General features: G+C 35.2%; 1 protein-coding gene across 1 annotated transcript; it reads right to left on the reverse strand.

The window, feature by feature from the left end:
* Positions 1 to 5,279: 5,279 nt before the first annotated feature.
* On the reverse strand, positions 5,280 to 10,505 carry itm2cb (integral membrane protein 2Cb). The gene is made up of 6 exons (XM_027143203.2): positions 10,317 to 10,505; positions 8,564 to 8,704; positions 8,085 to 8,273; positions 7,856 to 7,966; positions 6,991 to 7,141; positions 5,280 to 6,134 (listed from the first exon to the last, which is right to left on the reverse strand). Exons 1-6 carry the CDS (start codon positions 10,407 to 10,409, stop codon positions 6,043 to 6,045), a joined length of 777 nt encoding a protein of 258 aa, XP_026999004.1. The 5' UTR covers positions 10,410 to 10,505; the 3' UTR covers positions 5,280 to 6,042.
* Between the last annotated feature and the right edge of the window lie 2,024 nt (positions 10,506 to 12,529).

A 12,529-nucleotide genomic window follows, 5' to 3' on the forward strand; every position in this document is an offset into this window, starting at 1 on the left:
ATTATTTTTAATTTTATGTCTTGTACAATTTGATTTTTAAGCAATAAAATACTTTAATAAATAATCTTTTTAGCCATAATTGTCACACATGCTACCAATCCCACTTTCTTTTATCATTGTCCCCAATAATGTAACATAACTTTTTTATTGTAATCCTTTATACAACAGGCAAGTCATTGAATGATATGCAGTGCAATAGTATTTAACAGTTGTAGGGTTTAATACATAACCAGTAGCATGATACTAACATATAATTAACCTGAACCGTACAAAAAAATGTTTTGTTTGTTTTTTAAATGCGTGTGAATGTTGAACCTAACCAACCTGTAAAAGGACTTTATTACTTGTGTGCACCTGTGTGTATATTAAAAGCAGTATTTCCAGTTTATTAATTACCATAGCTAATCAGAACAGACTGAATTTGTTGGGGCTTGGATTTCATTTAAATTTAATATTTTCTAAATTATGATACAAAAGAGTTGGCTGTAAAAATGTGTTATCCTCAAAGAGGTAAAGTAGTAAATTCATCTTAAATCCCATAGATAAATTCGGGTCAACTACATTTGAAAATCAGCTTCTTGTAAATATTCTGGTGCTGACTGTGGTGACCAGACTTGACTAGTTTCACCATGACCAGGCTGAATATGAATCAGCACATGAGGAGATCTATATACACACTTGCTTATACATTGTCACCTGTGCAAAGACTGGACACCACATAACAGTGAAGGCCTTTTAAAAGTTTTAAAAGCCTTTGATAAACAGGAAATTACAAGCCAGAAATATGCATGTAATACCTAGTAACAATTCATGATCCTGAGGTTGAGTGAATTTTTTCATAAATAAAATTTCATAATTTATTTTCTGCTTCATTTTAGTCTAAAAAATAAGAGTTAAATAAACTATTAACAATTTGTAATTGTTCTAAGTAACTCTAAAAATATATGGCTTAATTATCCATTTGTTATACTGTACTGCTACACAAATAATTCTATTTCATATAGGTTATAGGATTAATAAATATTGCAAAAACACAGAACACTTATGAAATTATTTGAACCGTATGGCCAATTCTACTGCTTCCACTGTACACTAAAGACATCTGCGTTTAAGATCAAATGATTAATATGAGACAATTGATCATATTTTCATACTTTCATTTCCTGATATTTATATACAGGTATGTTAAAACCTTAGAACAATGTGGCTTTGGTGTCAGACCACATTAAAAAAGTCTTACAGTCTTAAAATAAATGAAAGTAAAGCAAATCCCTTGCTTGGAAAAACCCCAACAACCTGGCAGCTCAGTAACAACACAAAACGTCCTCATTCTGCTTTTTTATGCTTTTTCAGATTGGCTTTTGTGTTTATCCTGAGTTTCTGTTTCTGACTGTGTGGACTTTCATATGTTAGGGGAAATATATGTTGCCCTTGGTCCATGCTTTTCTCTGCTTTCCTCCCATCAAAAAGCAGTAAAGCAGTTACTTGTGAATGAGTAAGTATCCATGACATGTTTTTGCCAAAAGATGGCGCTAATTCATCATGGTCAAATACAGCATGTTGCTCTTGTCTTACACTTGAAGACAAGCCCCTGGGTCAGTGGGATAAAAGTGAAAATGGACTTTCCTTAAAACCTAACAGGACATTTCCTCTTATGTAAAATGTAAACAAAATTATTTGTGACCTTCAAAAAAAAGTAGTGACTCAATTTCTTTCTTATCCTCTTTCTTTTTAACACCTATTTGTTGCATTGATCTGTCTATATAACACACAAGTTATTAATTTAATCTCAACATAAGAACACACTTTTCTGTAACACATACTAATCTCACACAAGATCTGCAGTTGGCCTTGACTAGCAGCCACTCATGCTGTTTCCAACAAGTCTTCACATAATGAACAAATCCTCCCACAGCTTCCTGTCTGTGATCTGCAAGTACAAATTGAGAGAAATACAAGCGAAGATAACTGACACCCATTAACAGTACATCTGCCATCTCTTATAGTCTGCCATAAGTTCTTTATTTTTAACAGTACATTGCTGAAATCTGCTTCTTAGAAGTATATCCACCTGCTAGATAACAGTAATCTGTTGCTAACCTTGCTGGATGTTTTAGCATGTTAAGAAATGTGGCTAAAGCACTACTCATTGGAAGTTTTTAACCCACCGGAATTTTCTATATATAATAAAGTAAAGCTGAAAAAAAAAAATCTAATAGAGATAGAGAGTTTAAAATTGACCTGTGATATGGACAAATAGGGGGCCCTAAATGACTTGCTAAAGGAAATGTACAATAATTAATAACCATAAATTGTTTGTGAAAAATTGAGATTGAATATGTTTATTGTAGGTGTGTAAGCATTTGGTATAAACTCTAAATCACATTTCAAATGAGTTTTTTGTATGATTTGGATTAAATTTTAAATCTCTTAATTTCATTCTTACCCCATAAATCCTTCTACTTATCAATTATGTTTTGTATATATTCAGTTAGTAATTTATTCTTTCTATAAAAAAAACAAACCTAAGTGTAAATTAGTACTAATCCATGTACAAAAAGGTTTCAACTTCCTTCCTCTTTTCAGTGACAGTGTGGCTTGTGCACAAATATTGAGAACTTTAAACAAAGTGACAAATTTACATCGTATATGTAATAAATACAGACAACATACAGCCAGCCATCTTCACTTAATTTTCCTCATCTGTATGCATTTCAGACTGCACATACATATAAACGGGGATATAAAAATATTTGTGGACATTGTTACAAAGAGGCTTACAGAAATATAGAAATATATAAATTCGTGATATAAATTTTACATTTGTAAATGTATCCCTAATGAGCAAGTCAGAGGTAAAAGTGGTAAGAAAAACTCCCTTGGATGACATTAAGAAGAAACATTAAGAGGAACCAGACTCTAAAGAGAGAGGGTAATGCCAGATAGTGAGATGATAAAGCTAATATAACTGTGTTATGAATGGTCAAAAAGTGCAATTGTGTAACAGGAAAATCTGTCCTAGTTTTAATGTGGTTTATTTTGTTGAAGTTCACAGATGGAGAATCCAGAAAGGCAGGTCCAGAAACCAGAAGGGGTCAGGATCACTCATGAGAGAGAGAGAGTGTGAGAGAGAGAGAGAGAGAGAGAGAGAGAGAGAGAGAGAGAGAGAGAGAGAGAGAGAGAGAGAGAGAGAGAGAGAGAGAGAGAGAGAGTGTCTAGGTATGACTGCCTTACTAAACAGAAGTGCCAGAAGGTACTGTACGCCTAAGAACAAACATTTTCCTGGAAGACAGGTCAAAGTCCCGAAAACTAACTGGAAGGCTGTTACATTACTGTGGGTCTTTCAGATTTTAATAGAAGTATGCATGACAGACCATAAAAGACCATTCAATGCTTTATAGGTCAAAAGTGGGATTTTATAATCGATGTGTAATTTGACTTGGAGCCAAAAATGAAAAAAGGAAAAGAAAAAAATCAAGGGGTCCTACCAAGATACCTAGAGCAATATTTAAGGCGCTGTGGGAATATTTGACAAGTACTTGTCACTTCCTATATGTGACAACAATCTTGTGTGTTTTTCATGTCTGAACTGTAGGGTAGAATGGCAAGTTATGGTCTGATGAGACCAAGATAAAAACGATCTGGGCACAAGGATATGAGTCATCTTATCACACAAAAGAGACTTTACTGACAGTTAAGTATGGTTATGGTTACTAAAATTTTATCCACAAACTACTCTTTTACTTTAATCACCCCTCAATCCATCATCAAGTGTAGTTTTCCTTGGCTCTGTAAATTTTTACTGTAAAACTACAGGCCTGTGAATTGAGCTTTGTTATGTGCTTTTCCCCTTACCATATTGCACTTCATCTGCACTGAACGGGTCTCCCATGGCACTTTGGTCTAGATCCACAGTCCCTTGACTAGTGGGCCTGTGGATAAAACAAACTAGCACGGTCAAGCAGTTTTATTGAATCGGTTAGATTTTGCTAATATGTATATGTGTGCTAGACTTTAACTGCGTCCCTCTTCATTCAATTCAAATCAGATTTATTATTATAGCACTTTCAACAATAGTCATTGTCTCAAAGCAGCTTTACAGAGCATAAGAAACATAATAGAAAAAAATAATATTATACACAGATTAATATAATACAAAAATTCAAGATTAATATTAAACTTATATTTAAACGTGTTTGTATTTGTCCCTAATGAGCAAGACTGAGGTGACTGAGGCAACTGTGGCAGAGAAAAAGTCCTTTAGATAGAAGAAAAAGAAACCTTGAGAGGAACCAGACTCATCATGTAGCTACTAACTGAACACTCATTTATAAGCAGAGCAATAGTTTTTACTTTATATGTGATTCATTCAGCTTGATTGTTGAGGGAGAACAGCAATAGGTTGATGTGGGAGAACTTAAAAACAAGTATTGCAGCTCCATTCTAGACTAATTGGAAGGACTCAAATTCCCATAGCAACAGACTAGTTATAAAAGAGTCACAGAGGTCCAATCAAAAAGATGATAAGGGACTGAACAAGCTTCTGAGTGATCTCAGTGGACATCCTCCTGATGTTGTAAAAGGAGAAACCTGCAGATAGCAGGTTAGTGATATCCATAAGAAGCCCACTTTGTTGTCCAGACCTACCTCAAGGCTACGTGCACTGTCAGATGGTGTGCTGGGTTAATACTGGCCCTGCCAATGTTTTGAATGGAGCAGTCATCTTTTTGGCTGAGTAATAAAAGCTGAGTAATAAAAAACCTGTGTCTAACAGTGAGTTTGTTGGATTGACATCACTGTTCACTGCTTATGTGATAATTATGTAATTATCACTACATGTTAAATGTAAGGACAAAGACACGTGTATAATCCCAGGTTCTCTGAGAAACAGTGGCCCCATTTATTTTTTATTGGGTAGTTTTAGTGCAAACAATTTATTACATCGAAAAAGTAGGTGAATGGGGCATTTTTCAGAATTATGATAGATTTTAATTACCTCATTGATGGCTTTGAACAGTGCAATGTTTTCTGTCACAGAAAAAAGTATTTTACTGACTAATACGTTTTAAGAAATCATGCAAGGAGAAACAGATTTACGCATTTACAGTACATCTGAAGAGAGAAAAGCCGTCATCACCTTTCTCTAATGCATTACTGAAATGGGAATATTAACAAAAGTCAGAGATATAATGATAGTTTTGAACATTTATACTCATTTATAGAGAAAAGCCTTTAGGAGAGCTGGGTTGACATTATTTCACTCATATGTGGGAGTCATGTAAATTTTTCTATAAACTTTATTCACAAATATGTCACAAAGACACAAAAAACATACAGGTTTATATGAAAATGTCCCATGTTAAAGTATGAAATCCAAGATAAGAAAACTCTATTGCTTAAGTTACTTTGGGGGGGAAAAAATGAAAACAATGTCTTAATTAAATAAAGTAATTAACTCATACATTTCTAAAACATGAGGTATACTTTTTGGCATTAAGACAATTTTCAAAATCTGGATTTCTTATTTAACACAGGGAAATGGGAGCAGGTTGTCCATTCTATAGACAATAACCTTTACCAACTAACAGACAAACAACCAAAAAATTAAGTCAGTGCATAGTGCATGCCACGGTCTCACACTAAAAAGATGTCAATACAGTCAGTAAAACCATTTCCACGTGCTGAAGTTTCTCAGACCAGTCTCTAACATTAAGAACCTAACCCAATTTTCAATAAAAAAAATACATTTATGTTACATAAATACCGATATATACAGATCAACATGTTTAACCAAGACAACAAGACCAGCCACCAAACTTAACTCTAAGGCAGTTATTATTCAACCTAGAACAGTAGGTTCCTGAAAAACAAACTAGTGTTGATTTATCACAAACTGCCTAAATCTGGGGGGGAAAAAAAGACATAATGCCTTACACAGTATGTACAATGTAGATGTGCTATAAAGTGCAATAAAAGCTAAACGCAGAGGAACAGGTTTTGGGATCTGCTCAGTTGAGTTGGGAAGATGCAGAGGTTGAAGTTTTAGGCCCGGTCACAGATCATAGTCTCCATCACAAATGTGTTCTCAAAGTGACGGATTCTGTGACACTTCCTGCTCTCTCGCTTGTCAATACCTAGAAAAGATGCACAAAGTCAGGAGTTATATGTCTGACAAATCAGGTTCTGAATACACAGGAAAATATTTACTGAATATATTTTAGAGTATATTATATTAGTATTAAGACCTAGATGGTAAAAAACACATTTAGACTTCCAGCATTATTCAACACTGGTGGCTTATTTTAGACAAAAAAAGTATTTCAGGCCTACACATTTAGCACAAATGCTGTCTAGTCAAACGCGTCATTCTGTCACAACGACATAATATGTGAAAAGAAGGAGAATCCCTATAAGCCAAACGCCTACACTTCATTGATTGCATCACTTCCTCCTCCCGTGCAGTACCCTACTTGGAGCTGGTTGGCGTACTCTCGGCTGATGAATCATCCACACATGGATTAATCATGCCGTGGATCACAGTATTACTGCATCCTACACACGCACGCGAGATCTACGTAGCATCAGCCTACACTAATATCAGGTCCAGGTTTCCTACACTGCCACTACAGCGGAGGCAGTCTATTTGTGATGTACAAGGTTTTGCAGGCCTACAAGATGATATGGTTTATAGATACAATGAATAATCTGCTTGAGTTTCTCTCATGTTGTCATGTTGGTCACAGCTGAGACCAAATCAAATAAACATCAGACAGGAAGTATGCCCACATGGGACAGTTTTTTCTAAGCAGGCATCTACCACATCTTACATAATATTGTCTATTGCATAAGATTTTCTGTTGTTAATATTTGTTAAACTGTTACTAAGTTGTTGAATACCTCTTTAAGTGTGTATCTAGAGAGAAAGAAAACAGGCAAACCAGAAAAAAAGAAGCTATATACAAGAAAGGCAGGATAAATAGCTGAACTCACGTCTGCGAGAGTTGCGGCGTTTCAGCCGGAAAGTCTCTTTGCCATAACAGAGGCGGTGAATAAAGGGACCAAGCTGACGCATGTTTTTCACTCTGCCTGTCACCATCATCTCTTCCTGAACCATGTAGGTCTGTGGCAGGTACATCCCCCTCTGCACAACACATACACAACAATTAATTGTATATATTCATTTATTTAATTGTATGTATTCATTTATTAATTTTTATCTTTATTTTTTCTTGTTCTTTTTCTTATTATTATATATTTCTTTCACTTTTTCTCTTTTTATTTCTTTATTTATGTTTCCGTACTTCTGCAAAGCTGCTTTGAGACAATGGGAATTGAGATTGAATATCTTTATTGTAGGTGTGTAAGCATTTGGTGTAAACTCTAAATCACTATACAAATAAATTGAATTGAACTGAATTAATCATTACAGAAAATGATGAACTTCAGGGATTTCAGCAGTGGTGAGATGTTCTGTTTTACTCACAGCACACTCATTGAGGTTCATATACTTGTAAAAATAAATGAAAAAATACATTGGCCTAAAAAACTGTCCCAAATTCTTAGACTCAGAGTTTGACCTGAATTTTATTTCATTCCAGTTTGTACTAGATCTCATTCCATAGATTAAATTAGCTTTAGGGTTTTTTGGTTTTTTTTTTTTGCAAAAAACTGCTGGTATATTTCACTTATTATGAAAGGCCTATATAAAAAACGCCATATATGGAGAATGAAACAAGACTGAGAATGAGAGAGAGAGAGAGAGAGAGAGAGAGAGAGAGAGAGAGAGAGAGAGAGAGAGAGAGAGAGAGAGAGAGAGAGAGGGAGAGAGAGCAAGGTTAAGGTATAAAGATTTTACCTTGACATTATTTAGTAGCTCCCACAGGTTCCTGGGAGGCATGACAATGGTGGTGTTGAGCTCAACAACAAAACACTTATCCAACGCAATGTCGTGATATGCTGTGAGGCCCTTTACAGATGACAGGAGAAAAGACACAAATTAGCAACAACTAAGGCCAAAGGGCTACTTGGGATTAGACTGTAGCCAAAGAGATAGAGTTCAAAAGGCTAGGAGATTCCCTTCTTACCCGGTGGAAGTCGTGGATGATGTCAGCTGGATCACTTCCTCCGAAGTTGGGCACAGGGACGTTGATCTGCTCATAGTTTTCATCTAAGTAGATGCCAACATTCTCTTGCAGCTCCTGTCTCCCTAGCAACGGTGCGTACAGCGAGTCTTCATACATCACCCGACAGTGGAACAGACTGTCCTCAGGGATCTGTGTGAAGAGCAAATATAGAACATTTTTAAAAAAAGAAGGCACAAAGAACAGGGTGGAATACATATAGCTAATGATTAATGAAAGGAAGTAAAAATTAAGAAAGATGACAGACAAGGCATAATACTCATCAGACACAGAATGTGGCCTAGATTTTGCTTTTGTTTGTGCATTGTGCATAAAGAAAGCTTTCCAAAACAGTCCCACTACTTGACTTATCAGTTGTTTACTTAATAGTATTAGAGCACCATTTATAATTAAATAACGCACAATTTTTTATAATGTCTCACCTGAGGGGTGAAGTAGTTGCGATACACATAGACTGACACAATGATCACGCCAGATATGAAGATCACCAGGCCAGGAATCAGACACCAGAGGCCACTTATTGAAGACTTCTTAGGCCTAAGAGGGAGGACCAGCTCATCCGGCTGGAAAAAAGAAATAATTTGGGAACACCTTTAAGCAACCTAATCTCATGCAAACTCAACAATTCTAACATGTACGATCATTTGAAGATTTTATTGCCATTACTTGTGACTAAAACCAGTTTCTAACCCCAAGTGTAGCCATTCATAACTTTATGTACATCACAGCTCATGCTCATGATTCTGCAATCATGATGACACCTCTTTAGCAGCTAAGCAGATAGGCCCTAGTAGCACGTATCTTCTGTCTCTCTCTCTCTGCAGTTTCTTTTTGTGAATGCCAAGGAATTAGTCACACCACATCTCAAGGAGTCAGGAGGTGTGAACGCCTCCAGTCTCTCAGGCAAGCCTGCCAAGTACGCCATTCTGGCTTCAGCCTACGCTGACTGTACTCACCATGGCAAGCAAGTCCACCAGACCTGCTGACAGAGCAAATGTGTGACGCAGCTGCCTTTTTTTTAGCCAGATACTGTACTTTACACTTTTATATATATATATACATATGCAGAGACATTTCCATGCAGGAGACTGTCTGCAGGAGCACTTCAATTTCTTTAATCTTAAACCTATAATTTTGTAAATGATGTGAAGAATTCATTCATGCTAGCTAGCTAGCTATGACTAATTATGAGAATATATTATTAATATATTTGTTCTCTTTAATGGCATCCGTTCAGACTTCAGAGAAGGAAAAAATCCTTTTCCCATAATGATGTCAAAAGATTACTATTTAGTTAATGGTATGAGCTATGAGCCCAGATGCTCCCAGTTAAAATGGAATTTCAAGAGAAGCACTTTCGCTCTTATTCTAATTAGTCTAACCCTGATAAATAAATAAATTAATTAATTAATTAATAAATATTCACTATACTAGTCACAGACGTGCACACTAAAATTTGCATGTTAGAATAACACACTACATTCTAATATAGGTTTTTTGTGGTTTTTTTTTAAATATGTAGGGCAGTTTGCACCTAATCCCCCCCCCCCCTAATCCTATTAAAGCTTTAACAAAGATGCAATGTCTCGGTAAAGCTGTAAGGAATCTGCTTGATTCCCTCCAAGCTACCGACATGCAAAAGAACAACATGTTCTATATTGTTGTTTTCACACTTTATTATAGAAATTTGTCATCATTTCTGCAAATGCAAGCAATGGACCGGTTTGAAAACACTGTTTGTGTTATTCTATCAGTATAGTGCTTTTATATAATTTAATTATATATTATTGCAATTAATATCATATATCATATCATTAATATATATGAATGATATTATGTTAATATATAATATAATAGGCGGTTTCAATGTAAGACGATATTAATACTCCACATTATTAATACATATGAATACATAATTAATCATTGTAAAAAATAATTTACAACTGTGTTTAAACATTATTTGTTTTAATTGAATAATTCGATAATTGATCATTATTATTATTATTATTATTATTATTATTATTATTATTATTATTATCAATTATCGAATTATTCAAATACACACAAACACAAAACAAACAAATTATTCAAATACACACAAACACAAAACAAACAAATTATTCAAATACACACAAACACAAAATATGATTTACTTTTAAGAGAATAAAAACTGACCTGAGAGTAAGACATGATAATTTCCTCTTTCCCTCCATCCCTCTGTTTTTCAGGCTTCTGCACCGATACGGGCTGAAATGAGATCTTCACCATTTTCCCCTCTTTCTTTGTATCTCGCAGGTCGCTGTGGTGCTGAGGAGAGGAGCTGATACACTGCAAGGATGCGAGGCGCTTGATGTGAGCCACTGAACTGCGCGCGCACTTAAAGGGAATTCCCGACTTCCGGTCTGGTTCAAAGTAAGAGTCGTCCAATCAACGGACGCTGTCTATAAATAAACAACGCCTATAAATATCGGATTATATAGAAAGAGAGCGAAAAAGTCAGTTTGGAAAGAAAGTGTTGAAAAGTAGACTACTATAGAGTTAGTAATAGAGCCAGTAATTGGAAGATATTTCATAAAATATTTTATTTTGTATAGATCAAAATGTTATTCTAGTGAAAAATAATGTTCTGTTATCATAGTGAAAAATAATGTTTTCAGATCATGTTCAAAAAGATCAGCTCAGTATATTTTCTCACACCCTAGGGTGCATATGTACCCGTTAAAATGTGCTCTGTTGAGCCACTCACATTACTGCTGCCAGATGGGTGCAATTTACTAATCTTGACACCTTTGTCTCAGTGAACTTGCCTGACATCCTGATATTCTGCTTGTGCCTTGTGTACTTTCTAGACCCACTCTCTTCTTTTGGATACTATTCAAAACACCCTTATCTAAAGCAACTTACATCCATACAATTGAGGGTTAAGGGCCTTGCTCCGGGGCCCAGCACTCACAGCTTGGTGGTCCTGGGATTCAATCTCATAACCTTATCAGTCGTCTAAAGCCTAGAGCTACCACTACAGTTTTTGCCTAAGAGTAATGATTCATAATAATTATTACACATTGATAAAAAAAATTAGATTAACAAACAATTTGTCTGACTTTTTTTAAGTAGGAATAAAAAAATATTGTGTGCTGTATAAGAAAATATTTAATGATATGGTGCCATAATACAATTCACACAAAAGTTAATTATATTCCAAAAAGGTTGTTTTTATTCATTGTGTACCACAGGAATTTGTCGATCATTTTCATTTTATTAATTTTAAACACCTTTTCTGTGTTTATTGTGCATTTACTATTGTGGAATGACCGCAAGGCAATTTGCTTTCTGTTATTACATAGGCTTCAACAACTTTTTTGTTTACAAGCTTTTTTGAAGTTAATAAGACAAAAACAAAAAAGGTCAAAATAAGTGCATCAATATAGCAGAACTGTTATGGTAAATGAATCACCACCTTCTGACAAACCAGATTCAAGATTTGTACAGGGTTGTTTGTATAATAATAATAATAATAATAATAATAATAATAATAATAATAATAATAATAATAATAATAATAATAATGGGGGGGGGGGGGCACGGTGGCTTAGTGGTTAGCACGTTTGCCTCACACCTCCAGGGTTGGAGGTTCGATTCCCGGCTCCGCCCTGTGTGTGTGGAGTTTGCATGTTCAACCCGGGCCTCTGGGGTTTCCTCCGGTACTCCGGTTTCCAGGTCCAAAGACATGCATGGTAGGTTAATTGGCATCTCTAGAATTGTCCGTAGTATGTGATTGTGTGAGTGAATGAGAGTGTGTGTGCCCTGCGATGGGTTGGCACAGGCTCCCCGTGACCTGAGAAGTTTGGATAAGCGGTAGAAAATGAATGAATGAATGATGATGATGATGATGATGATAATGATAATAATAATAATGATAATAATAATGATAATAATAATTATTATCATTATTATTATCATGTATTATTATTACTATGATTATTATTTATTTTTACAATTATTACAAACCCATATCCCAAGACACAGACCTTTCAAAAGCTGATTAAATTTGTGCTCCTATTAGAAACTGCAGTGTAAGAACAGGGACTTTTAAGTTGAAATGCGCCTGAAATGGCTGTGTCTTCCGACGCTTATTTTGGGCTTTTACGATGAACGACGCACTCAGATCTGCATCAGACTTCCGGAAGTCAAAAAATAACCTGACATGACATTCTACTTATATGGACTTATTATAAATTATGACGGTGTGTGTGGGAATCCATGATCCTTATTCATTCATTTGATCAGAAAATTGTGGTTTTGAACACGTTTCATATTTAAATCTAGTATATTATCATTATGGCATATAATTATCTTTATTTGTGTGATGAAACATTCAATCACGTGTC

The sequence above is a fragment of the Tachysurus fulvidraco genome, chromosome 22 (genome assembly GCF_022655615.1).
Source record: "Tachysurus fulvidraco isolate hzauxx_2018 chromosome 22, HZAU_PFXX_2.0, whole genome shotgun sequence".
Classification (NCBI taxonomy): Eukaryota; Metazoa; Chordata; class Actinopteri; order Siluriformes; family Bagridae; genus Tachysurus; species Tachysurus fulvidraco.